The sequence below is a fragment of the Panicum virgatum genome, chromosome 2N (assembly GCF_016808335.1).
Source record: "Panicum virgatum strain AP13 chromosome 2N, P.virgatum_v5, whole genome shotgun sequence".
Taxonomy (NCBI): domain Eukaryota; kingdom Viridiplantae; phylum Streptophyta; class Magnoliopsida; order Poales; family Poaceae; genus Panicum; species Panicum virgatum.
In genome coordinates, this window is record NC_053146.1 from 45,836,624 (window position 1) to 45,849,664 (window position 13,041).

Here is a 13,041-nt window from a genome sequence, read left to right on the forward strand (position 1 = left end):
CACCTTGACCATGCTAGGGCCAGCTTGGACTAGGTCTTCTGATATCTTGGGTTGAACGGGTTATTAGCCTTCCTCGAGATTCTTCATCGGCTTCTATTTTTCCTTACCAAAATTATCCTTACAAAATTTTGGCGTCAACAGAAGGCTAATTCGCGAGATGAATCTATTAAACCTAGATTAATTAGACTTAATAGATTCATCTCACGAATTAACCTAGGCTTATACAATGTTTATAGTTAATTAATATTTAATCCTCCTAATTGGCATCCAAACATTCAATTCAATGTGGCCTGGAATAAAAATTAGTGCATGGATCCAAACACACACAAACATGAGCGTGTGTGCTGGTATTTGTTAGGGGAGCCATAGTTTCACAAACAGCAGCCTCGTCTACCAATGAGGCAATGACCACATAGATGGGGACCGCTGAATTAGAGGATTGCTATACTACTCCAAAGTAATTGTGACCCATGAAATGTATTTATCGATTTATATGTTTTATTTTAGAAAATAGGATAAGTGCCCAGCGTGTTACCAAACATTCTTTATTGAAGATGAAATACTCCTTACAATCAGAAATAAATGTTCCACGCCCATGAGAAAACATTCCACTCTTAAGATAAATTGTTCCCGCAATATAGATAATTGTTCTGAATGAAATATAATATACTTCGAGTCAAAATTAAAATTATTTTAATAAATATGTACACCTAAAACAAATTATGAATACTTAAAGACTAAAATTTTATGTTTTAAACATTTTTAAGTAAAATTTTATATTAGATCAAGTCTTACGGTGAATTCTTCCCCTACAAGAGTGAATTTATTTCTTCTATTGTTTCAACCACAAAAAAAAGTTAAGAGGAAAAAATAATACTATGCATAGAAAAAATCAAATGACTTGAGGAATAAAATTATATATGTAACAAATCATGCGGAACAAAAAGATATATAGATGGAGCAAATTATAGAACTTGTAGAAAAAAATGGAACAAACCATATAAATCACGAAAGAATATAGACCTAGAACAAATCATGAAAACTCGATACACATTGAACGAACGAACAACTCATGTAACAAATAATTCCATTTCTCTACTGTAATCCCCAGTTCCCTGCTTCTAACATGGCCCGAGCGTGAGTTTCGCGGCCTAATGAAGTCTCTTGCCAGATGCGGTCGCTGCACCGGGAGTTGGAGACTTCATTAGGCCTGAGCTCAGTAGTCGAGCATGATGAGCCTGTTTGATTTGAGGCTTCGCAAAGCTGCCTGGCCAGGCAGCGCTCTAAGACGTTCGATTTTGATCACTCATGATCGCTGCCTGCCAGACTCGATCCAAACAAGCCTGGTATGCCTGAAAAGAAAGAGAGAGGGTCTCAGCGTTGGTCACTGGCGGTGAGGGTCTCAGCAAACGGGCCGAGAACGACGCAATCAGGCTTGTGTCTGGTTGTGCGAAGCCCAGCCCACTACCTGCCGAGCCCATGTCGTAGTGTTTGCTGCTGCTTCGGCGCCCTTGGGGCCGCCGCTTCCGCCATGCCGCCGCCGCCCTCGCCGCCACGGCCGCTGCCGTCGTCATCTCAAGCAATCTACAGCTCTTCCCTCAACAACTCATCGTCGCCCACGCGCGTCGAACACCGTCCTCTCCTCCCTCACCGACGTACCTGTCCCGCAGGCCTGCTCTTCAGGCGAAAATGCGGCCGCCTGGCCGCGCGGGTTCGCGAGCTGGAGGCCGCGCTGGCGGCCGCCGCGGAGAAGGCCGCCTCCGAGCGCCGCGGCAGGGTGCGCGCCCAGCAGGTGGGAGTGGAACCGCCGACTTGCCGCGCGTTCAGGCTTTGCGCACTTCCTCTTTTATCCGTCTCATGCTGCTTGTTTGCTGAATCACGCCTCTTGCTTGCAGTCGTTGAGGAGGGCTCTGAGCGAGCAGGAGCCCCGCTCAGACGAGGCGACGGCCAAGGCCGCTGACGCCCCGGTATCATACCCGATGGCGCCCATCGGCACTGTGCAATCTTGCTTCTCCCCTAGGTGCTGTCGAAGTGTCGATATGCCTTCGATTTTGTTCCCATTTTTCACGCCTTTTAGCATTCTGTCGATTTCAATTTCTTGTTGCATCGACAGCGAGTCATTGGTTGGTGAGTGACCCCCCCCCACCCCAGTAGTAGAGGTAGTGATTGCTACGGGTGTGTTCATGTGTGGAAACCAAGTTATGGACCTAATCCATTTTGTTTCTTTGTTGATCTACAATCGCAGGAATGGTAAACCAAGGCAACCTTTGGTGGTGACGCTGGCCAGGGCAACTGTGGCGCTTGATCCAGCTCGAGTCCCAGCTGCAGCGCTGGAGGGACTTGCTAGTTACTCGCATTGCTGGATCCTTTATGTTTTCCATCTGAACACCAATCTTGATAAAATGTGGAAAGAAAAGATCCTGCCAGGTCCAAGCTAAAAGCAAATGTATGTTTGTGTTCGCAGTCCTTTGGTAGTTTCCTTTTGTAATGAAAAAGATTCTTTGAACTGTTATAATGGATTATGGATACAGGCTGAACTTGATGAAATCTTCTATTTTCTCATGGAAGGTAAGGGTACCGAGACTGAAAGGGGGCAAGATGGGAGTTTTGGCAACTAGGTCGCCGCACCGTCCTAATCCAATTGGACTCAGTGTAGCAAAGGTAAGAGTAAGCATTATAGAACTGAACCAATATTCCTCTTGCCGGTCCTGTGGCCTATGCACCGCAACGGTGAAATATAGCCTTAAATGATCTAATATTTATTTACTTCCTGTATCACAAATTGAGGATGCCAATTTTAGGATTGAAAATATTCATGAATGGACTTGTAGGTAGACAAGAACCTTAATAATCATTGATATATGTGTATTGCTTGTTATGTGTTGTGTTGAGGATGGTTTTGCACACATCCTTCTCCATTGGGAGAAATGTTTTCTTCTGCTTGACACATGCTACAATGTCACTTAAACTTTAAGAAAATCAACTAATATGCTGATTGAATTTTGATTCAAATAATCTCATTAACTTACATAAGGATTGATTCTCTATGTATACAATACTGTGTAAAAGGACGTACCCAGTGCCGTAGGCTCCCGCACTGTGCGGGGTCTGGGGGAGGTTATTAGCGGGAGGTCTTTCCCACACACCGTGTAACGTGTAGAGGCCACCACTCGAACCTGTGACCTCTCGGTTCACAGGCGGCAAGCACTACCACTTGCACCAGGCCGCCCTTTTGTATACAATACTGTGTACATAGAAAATATGCACTTATTATATTCTTTGGACTGTTGCTTAATATAATTGATCTAGTTCATTACGCTACTGTGTTATGAGTTTTCCATTTCAACATTTAACAGGTAGAGGCGGTGGATGGGCATGCTGTTTTGCTTTCTGGAGTAGATTTGGTTGATGGCACGGTACCATTTTAAGTGCTTATATGGTCCAGCAACCAGCATTATACAGAGAATTGATATAATTTAGCAATATCAGCTGTGAGCTCTTCTTAATACGTTGATTCCCTATGGACAGCCTGTTCTTGATGTTAAACCGTACCTGCCATATTCTGATAGTGTTAAAGGTGCAGCTGTTCCTGGTTGGTTAGAGGTATGTACTAAGTACTATGTTGCATATCAAGTCATGCATTTTTTTTTATCAATTAAAATATGGAACGGACGCCTTATCTGGATCACCTTCATTGTGGCGTCCTCAACAACAATGTTGGATGCCTTATTTGGGTCCAGGCGTACCCAGCTCGCCTCGCCTCGGCTTACCGCCTTTAAAACACTGGTTATATCTCATTTAGAGAATGTAGGCTTAGAGCCAACTTGTTCAACTGCACTGAACGAATGGCTTGCAAGATTTTGTAGTCTCTTTAAGTTTATTTTGTTCTCTTGTCAACATAGCACCATGTAGTTGAAGTGCAACACCGGACCTTCACGGAAGCTGGCTGCCATGCTACAATTGAGTTATCTTCATTCTTCACCATGTACTGATGTTGATTTTTTAGCAGGTTGATGGTGCATTAGCCGTGGAGTCTATCCATTTTTCTGAACAATTCATTTCTGCGCTTCCCATTTGTTGGGTGCATGCAGTAAGTGATGCTGTGATACTCTCCTGTAACAAAAACCTTGTTCTGAGTAGCAATTAAACTTATGCCTTACTTTTGGAAAGAGAGAGAAATGACATGCTTTAGATCATGTTCACTAGGTCAATTGTAAATAATTATTTTTGACTTACTTTTTGAAACCCATTTATTTGTTTCAGCAAAAGCAGTCGCTCTATGCTTCAGCAGACTAGTTTCAGGATCTGATCAAGCAGGTCCTCTCTTGGGACATCAGATCCCTCTCCCAGCGGATCCGCCCCCATCAAGTAAACATGGAAACCGAAACCAATCACCATTATGGTGAAGCTGATGAGAACCATGGGGATGGAGCGTGTTCTGGGGTCATCTACCACCTCCATCTCGAAGGCATCGATGTGTCATACAGGATAGATCAAGGCTCCAACATTGTTGTTGAGGACGCCACCCTTCTTCCTGGTGCCGGGAACCAGAACCGGCACGGTTACTTGGCGTGGAGGGATAAACTTGGTAGTAGCGGTTTGTAGCATGGCCGTTGTTCTCTGCGTTTTCTCATCCTCCACGTGTGGTTGGATGTTGTGATGCTGAGTTGCTGACGAATGCTAATCTCTGAACTGAAAAATGTTAAGCAGCTCCACTGTTCGTTGCCACAAATTTCCTTGCCAAAGGTGTGGTACTGTTGACATTGTAACGACTAACGACCAAGAATTTCATCACAAGACGGAAATAGTGAAAAGATGGACTTAATGATGATTGTCATCACAAAAAGGCTGATCCCTTGTAGTACGAAGACAATGGCGCCACTATGAGTTCTCTCGTGTTGGTTCATTTTTGTTTTGTTAGTAGCAGTCAGTTTGCGGCTTGGGCAAACTGTGTCATTGTTAGGGATGTTAATCGGTGATTCTCATGTGCACCTCTAACTCTCTTTAATTTAAAATTTTATACTACTTCAAAATAAGATACTTCCACACCGCTGACCGCCTCGACCTAACATCGTCACGCGCAGCAGACGGCCGGAGGAGCTCAGCTCTCTTGTCAGTTTGCGGGTGAGTGCCCTCTTTATTTAGGCCAGTAGAGCTCAGCTGCTTCTGCTTCCCTGGCCGGCTGGCCGCCTTCTCGCCTGCTTTGCCTGGCAGCTGTACTCCGGGCGTTCATGATTCGCCTCGTATGCTTAGCACGTCACTGGAGCGGCAACTACCAGTGATTCTGGGGATTCTGGAATGTACATGCGCGGTGGAGATGTTGGTGGATTGCTGCGGGTAGAGCGTTGTGCAATCGGCAGCAGTTGATGCAGCCCAGGTGTTCGACGGAATGCCAACGAGACGATTCTGTTTCTTGTTCGCATGTATGTTTTATATATATTATGGGATGCAGTTTCTCGAACAATGAGTAGTGGATGCGGTTCGGTACTACAGCAACTTTCAATCAGATCAGTGTCTGCATAGGCAATTTTCAAGTTGCTATCAGGAGATCGTTTCAAGTGTCACAATGGACTCCTGCCTAACAGTTGAAACCATTAATATGCCACTTTATTCACTTGCAAGTTGGACAACCAGTTCTTGGCAGGTTGTTTACAAGAAATTCTTGACTCCTAGGATTTGGTGATTTCATTGGCGGCTGAACCATTGCAAGCAGCTGTGCTTGTGTGAGGGTTTCTATTACACACCTGTTCTGATCCATCTCTAAACTGGACGCATTCTTCAGTTACTACTCCTTGATTTCCTTCTTGAGGCTCATTATTTTCTTCATCTGTTCTGTTTTCCCCTACCTGCTTGTTATCATTTTTCATGTTTGTTGACCTGTGCTGCTTCTTGTAGGCGTAAATGATCAATGCTATAAAAAGAGAAGAAGTTGAAGCAGCTCCAGTTAGGATGAACAATCCCCTAAAGTTGGCAAAGGTGAGGCTGCTTGAACCTGTGACAGGACCTACGTTCTGGCAGTCATTTTGATATTCCATCCATTTTTTCTCAATTTGAATCATAGTATCTCCCCCTGTTACATTGAGCATTGCCTGTGAGATGTCACCAAGTAGAGGATTTCCCTTTGCAAGTGCCTGGACAAAGAACATAGCCATTTTAATGACTCGTATGCAACTATGACAGCAGTGGTTCGTGTCTTGTCTTATGTGATGATAGTTAAAACAATAATTCATTTTTGCTTATGTCTAGACTCTAGACATTCTGATAAGACACAGGAATTTAGCAGGCCATAAAAGGCTAAGAGAAGAACTATAGGACGTTGTCTTTCACATGAATGCTATGTTTTTTTTTCCTTTCCTTTTCTAATAAGTCAACAATGGACGTTGTCTTTCCTTCTCATAGTATCTCTAGAGATGTAGTGCAAAAGAAGCATATTAGATGCAATTCAACTTACATATCCAAAACCTGCAGCCTTATAAATTGGTCCAACCATAGTGTAACCTTTGCAGTGGTTTGCAAGGAACAGTTTAATATAGGGAACTTCATGCATGAGAGCAGCAATACCACCATTGCTGCTTCCTCTTGAAAGTGCATTGTGAAAATCATCAGGGGTATCATAGGGCTTGATCTTGGAACTTTCAAAACCGAGTTCTTCTAAAAGTCCCTTGACATACGAGCCACGATGGTATCCTACAATTTCTCCACTTTTTAGGAGTTCTTGGATATGATTTACAGTAGGTTGAAGCTGTTGTACAGTCAACATTGATGTCAAGTTTGCTGTGTAACTTGATGTAACAACCAGAAGAAAACACAGCCATACAATCATCACTATCCGAGATAAAAAGCGTTCCACAATCTCTTCTGCAACAACTATGATAAATTAGTTAATATTTTTACCCATATCAAATGCAACTTTATGTCGCAATATACAGGTCATAGAAATTCATCTGGTAACTTTTTGTAATTACAGGACTATTCACTGGTGTGAATATTCCTTGGTATAGTGTAGGATAACCATCATGTGCTTGCTCTCTTTTTTGTAGGCTTAACATGGAGTATTACTTACTACACTACAGATAATAAAAAGTTACTAAACATTTATTAGCCATCATTTTTCTTTTTGTGAGAACCATTTACTTACCATTTTTAGGCTTGTAACTAATTTTTTTCTTGTCCACTGTCAGTTTCTAGTTGTACTTTGCTGTGCTGACTCACAGCATGTACTGCAGCACCATTTAGAAGTTTAGAAATGGTCACATATATTTTCTATACTTAAGAAAGATAGCACTAAGTAACTAATGTTACTATGTACTATGGCTATGTTATGGCAAGTGGGCCGGTCCCAGCATTAAGCCAACAGTTTGGCAGCTTAGGGATGAAGTTTGTTAGTTTGTTCAGGTTTTGCTAGCAGCTAGAATTGATTCATTAGTTGGATAAGATTTATTAGTAGGTCCCTGGTCTATAAAAGCAGCCGATGAGTCCTAGGTTTAGCAAGCAAAGGAGAAGCTTAATCTACTTAATTAGGTTACTCAGGGCCTCCTTCGTTAGGTCGACTATGTTTCTGCCCCTTACTACCCTAGCCAACCTATCTACCACATCAGACTAATTACTAAGGATAGCGTACCCAAACTGCATAACAAGTTTCTTCTAACAACATGGTTCCTAACTCCAGTAATTTCATTATGTTGTGAAAATTCATTTAGATCCATGGTTAGAACATAAAAAAAATGTGAAATAAGATAACCTCTAAAGATATAGTAATCTTGCTACTAGATTGCAGTTAGTAGATACTGAAATTTTCATATAAGTAGGTCAATAATGTTTGTGAGTTTTGTGGATATCACAGTTTTGAGAAAACCTGGTGATTTTGGATAAGGATTCTTTTTATAAAACTTATTGCAAGAATCTTAGTAGTAAATAATTGCAGTTAGAAGAAACTTATTAGCATTGCGTCAGGCTTAACAACATAAAACAAATCTGCATGCATGTTCATGAACTTTCTTCTTATCCGATTGCAATCTGTAAATTTTTATGTTTTTGATTTTCCTAGTTAATGTAAGATAGATGCAATACTTATCTTTTTGCTAACTACCAATGTGGAGCTCTCTTAGTTACATTATGAACATCCCATATAGATTTCTCATCTTTATACTAAATGTTGTATTTCATGATATATTTGAAGGAAAAAACTAATGTGATAAGTGCACTCAACTCTCTTCAAATAGGGAGAAAAAGATCATAATCCCGAGCTGTCTGGGAATTGGTCCACGAACATTCTTGTTGTTGCCTAGAAACTCCAATGATAATACCACTACACCAGTGTAGATAAAGAACACAATGCTCCCAAGCCACATGCCAGGTGTTAGTGGCTTCAAGAAGATCCATGTGTTCTTGTTTACAGTGTCCTTCACAGGAACCACCATTGCTATCCCTGATTCTGTGTATGGCACAGTAAAGTCAGCATAGAAAGTTCGGTTGTACCTGATTGTTATATCTCCAATTACTATATCGTATACCTGTAAGGCATAAAAAAGAAAACGTTTAGTCCACTAGTTAGAACAAAATGCTGGGCTTAATGACTAATTATTAAATATAATAAAATAGTGTCATATCAGCACTCAATAAACAATTGTAGTATATGTTCTTATAAAGAAAATAATTTTCTATCATAGATTCTTGCTATTCCATTGGGCTCTATAATCAACAACCTAGGGTCATGGAGCTGATGTTATGCAACTAATGTAATTTTAACCTGGAGAACTATATAGCATGCTCATTTTCTCTGTTATGATTTAACAACAAAGAATGAAATCAGTATACATGAAAAACTATCTTATTGTACCTTAAGAAAACAGTTTACTACTTACTAAAGAAAGTCAAGTAGGACACATTTTGATCCTAGACTTATTGTACCTTAAGATGAACTTGATAGACAAAATCATCGTAGCTTCCACTACTTGTATCCTCCGGAGAGCCAAATAATACATATTCATAAGGCACTGCATATGGAAGTATCTTTACTGCCTCTTCAAATACATCAACTGAAAGGCCAGTTGCTTTAGTTGCACCTGTGATTTGATCCTTCTCAACCTTTATAAATTGTTGATATCCACTTGAGCGTACACCAACTCGAAGTTTCTTCCCATTTGCAGGAACCTCAAAGCCTCGAGGTATGTCTATGGATTCTCCCGGCCAGATCACAGGATTAAGATCTGGCAGTAAGCTTGAATGTATTCTTGTTGATTGTGATTGATTTAATTTCCGTACAAGTCCATTTTGTGCTGTCCAAAATCCAATGTCTCTCCATCCTCTCCCAATAACATTTATTACTTTAAATGTTGAAACGGCCAGCTGCCTATCTGAAAGGTCAAACCTGCCACTCAAACCTATAAATGTACTGTGCAAGATTTCCTTCAAGAGTTCTGGACCATTACTAGATGTCTCCAAGGTTTCCAAGTCTGTTGATTTTTGTTTGGATATTGGTTTTTGAAATGTGGCATTGGCAAGTCCAACCTTTTCTGCAGCTTGTGCTAGTGCCCAGATTGTATCATAGCTCCACAGTCCAAATATGCTCAATTTCGATGGTGGATCAGTCGGATTGTCAATTTGGTACCTCATATTCCACCTTACAGTGAAGTTGTTCAGTTTTGTTGATTTGGGAACATAAAATTGGATACCCAGGGCACCGTTCATTGATTCCACAACAGAAGGATGCAGAGAATCTATGAGATTGGTTACTCCATCGGTTATGATCCATACATATCCTTTTTCCATCATTCCTAGTTCTTTTGCCTTCATGAAGAGGGTGGAGGCCAACGCTGAGGACATGTGCACAATATAGACCCTTGTTTGCATTGTCATTAACTTGTATAGTTCTATAGAAATTTGTTCACTAGTTGCTGACAGAGGAATCACACTGCGGTAGGGAACATGAACATTATCTTCTTGGAGGACATCGACTAGGTATGGTATGATACCTCTACCATATTCAGTGTCTTCATAGATAGGCACCGCCTTTCTCCATCCATATGCCTTAATGGTTGAGGCAATGCAACTCACTTGTGCTGAGTCATTTAATGTTGCTCGGACAAAATATGGAAGACTGCTAGGGGATATAGTTGGGCTTGTTACAGTGAACGAGATGATTGGAACATGACTTTTAGTTCCAAGGTCTGAGATAAATATAGCCTGTGAAGATTTCTCAGGACCAATGATAGTTTCTACTCTGTAATTCTCCAGCAAATCAAGAGCTGCAAAATAGCATACAAAGATAAACCTTGGTAGAAGATAAATCGTTATCAATGAAATTATGAAACTATAGTAGTTGCACAATAAAACCCCTCAAATACGTGGAGTTGATGAGGAACATGACAATCCATGTTGCAAGGATACATGCCACGAGTGAAACAAATCATAGCACTGAAGTCCCTGAACTTCTACATGCGGAAAGTTATTGATGCACCTGCAGTGTCGGAATAGCTGTTTGCAGAAAAAATGCTGGCACTTCAAAAAAAATTTAAGAAAGAGAAATAGGTAATTAAGGTTTACTCGTCAGTTGCCACTATGGTTGACCGATTAATGGTTTATCTTCTCACTATCATCCTATGTACCGTGGCCTCTCAATGGCTGCATTTCCAATTAGTTTTTTTTTTCTGATGCACAGAATGATTTTTTTGTCAATCTATCATGATTTTATAAAGTAATGTATTGTCTGTCGTCCCAAAATGTCATGTTATTGTTAGCGAACAGTAGTGCTTCTTTGCATGTGTGCTCTCCCATGGCCACTTAGTTGTGCTGAATGAATTTGTATCGATTTATGCTTTAAAATAAAAGGATTGTGGACAATGGAGCAACTGTGCGTGCAACTTTTCATTCAGCAGGAGCAAAGTAACAAATTAATGCAATGGGCACAGCGCAAGGTTTTAGAACATCTACCTTCAGCTGCAGCCCGGACATCATCGCTCATCGAATCCCTGATGTGGAGAACAAGTTTTGTGCTATAGTTTTGGTGAGCAGAATAGAAGTCTTCTAGAGCCAGTGAAATGCTGGTGATTGCTATTTTGCCGACCAAGGACCCCAAGTCAAGGATGACTCCAACATGTACCTCATGTGCTCGTCCAGAAGCATTTTGTGCAGCACCACCAATGCCGGCTGATATCAAGAGGAGCAGGATGATACTGTTTGCTATCTCCATCTGGGGAGTTGTGAGGTTTGCGGGATCTAATTGTAACCCCTTATCAGTTATATAGACTGTCTGTTTTAGGAGTCTCTTTCCGAGGTGTTTCTGCTAGCACAATTAGCTTGTTTAGTTTGTCCAGTACAGTGTTGCTTTGAGCTTGCTATCACTTGAATATTGAATGATGATGACCTAGATATTGAAAACTTTGTTGTCATCAATTTGACAACCTATTAAGTTTTCTTTGTTGCAAGTTGTGGTTTCTTGATCATGTATTTGCTGATATCCTTTTACTAATTAACTGATTATTGGTAGTTGATCACCTAGAAAGCAGTGCAGTAGTTGACATTCATTTGCATACCTTGGGTTTGACTCCGTCATTTGTCCTTCTCAAAGTCAGCTGCCTTGCCTCTACTCCACGCCGTTTTTGTTGGCAAGTGTGACGGTTGACTTGACTGAGCAAAGTTTAAATGGTGCATGCTGTTTTGGTTGGCCCAGTGTGATGTTGTTTTCCTCTGCTGGCATTTGATATATTTACCTTTGCGATCACAGTGACAGGTGCAATTTAACCTTGGTGAAGAAGTCCACCTGCAGCGTAATCTGGCCATCAAAAGTTCAGTTCTTTCTCCCTTGTTGGTGTATGATGAAACTTCAAGGCAAAGGGAAGGATTGGCAAGAAGGTCAAGGAGATGAAGCATGCAGGTTTATTTATTTTGAGTCAATAACTGGATCATGCTCTAAAAAGGAAGGTATCAGCTTTGTGTTTGTCAAATACTCAAATGTCAATGCTATCCTTTTCGTTTTACTCAAATGTCAATGCTGATACCAAAAATATCAGCTTTGTGTTTGTCAAATACTCAAATGTCTGTGAGGGTTTTTTTTCGAGGGCTCACGTCTGTGAGGCGGAAATTTATCCATTTTTTTTGGGTGGAATGAGCCTTGCTAAATGAGACAAGAGATGATATCAAGTTCCAGGAGTCAGTCGGGCGAGTGGGGCGAACTCCTGGTGCCGGCAGCCTGGCATACACTGTTCGTTCAGGGTTCCCCTTTGGTGCGCCGCCGCTTGTCAGGTGCCTCTAAATACGAGGGAGTGTTTAGTTGGTGAAAAAATTTGGGTTTGGGTACTGTAGTATGTTTTGTTGTTATTTGATAATTAATGTCTAATCATGAATTAATTAATATTACTAGATTCATCTCGTATGAATCAGTTAGACTGTGTAATTTGTTATTTTTTCCAACTGTATTTAATGCTCCATGCATATATTTGAAAACTTGATGTGACGGGTACCGTGGAAAAAAGTTTGAGAACTAAACGCTGCCTCATGGTGTGCTCGCTTCTCCAGTTTCATCAGACAGAGAATCGGCGGCTAAGTTAAGGTTCACCGATTTCGTTATGAGCATGTCATCTTATATCCAACGGTCATCCTCGACGCGGAAGGGCGCTGTGTCACTGAACCAGCTTTACCTCAGATATCTTATTCTGTGTCGCCGAACCAGCTTTACCTTAGATATCCTATAAACAAAAAAGGTAATGCTTTACCTCATACGACGGATGGCAACAAAAAATCAGATGGACACGTAGCTCTTCCAGCACCATATATACTTTGTTGCCTCCTACATTATTTTCCTATACAAAAAGGATAAGCATATGTCCTTCTCTCTTCCCTTTCTCACGAGCTTCCATCATCCACAATTCAGGATGCAGGTTTTAGTGGGTCAACTCAATGACCCAATACCCAAAGTTTAAAATGTAGTGTAAATACCCAATAAATTGACCCACTTAATGGTTCCAATTGGTGTTGAGCCTATTGGGTTATTGGGTAACCCAATCACTGGATTCAAGTTTGTGTTGAGCATGTTTTGTCGTC

At 41.1% G+C, this 13,041-nt stretch overlaps 1 protein-coding gene and 1 pseudogene across 1 annotated transcript; one reads left to right on the forward strand and one right to left on the reverse strand.

The window, feature by feature from the left end:
• The first annotated feature begins 1,475 nt into the window (after nt 1-1,475).
• LOC120660720 lies at nt 1,476-11,984 on the forward strand (annotated as a pseudogene).
• LOC120662674 (glutamate receptor 2.8-like) lies at nt 5,586-11,191 on the reverse strand. Its single transcript, XM_039941770.1, has 5 exons — nt 10,933-11,191; nt 8,911-10,247; nt 8,315-8,513; nt 6,452-6,867; nt 5,586-6,131 (listed from the first exon to the last, which is right to left on the reverse strand). Exons 1-5 carry the CDS (start codon nt 11,189-11,191, stop codon nt 5,670-5,672), a joined length of 2,673 nt encoding a protein of 890 aa, XP_039797704.1. The 3' UTR covers nt 5,586-5,669.
• Nucleotides 11,985-13,041: the final 1,057 nt, after the last annotated feature.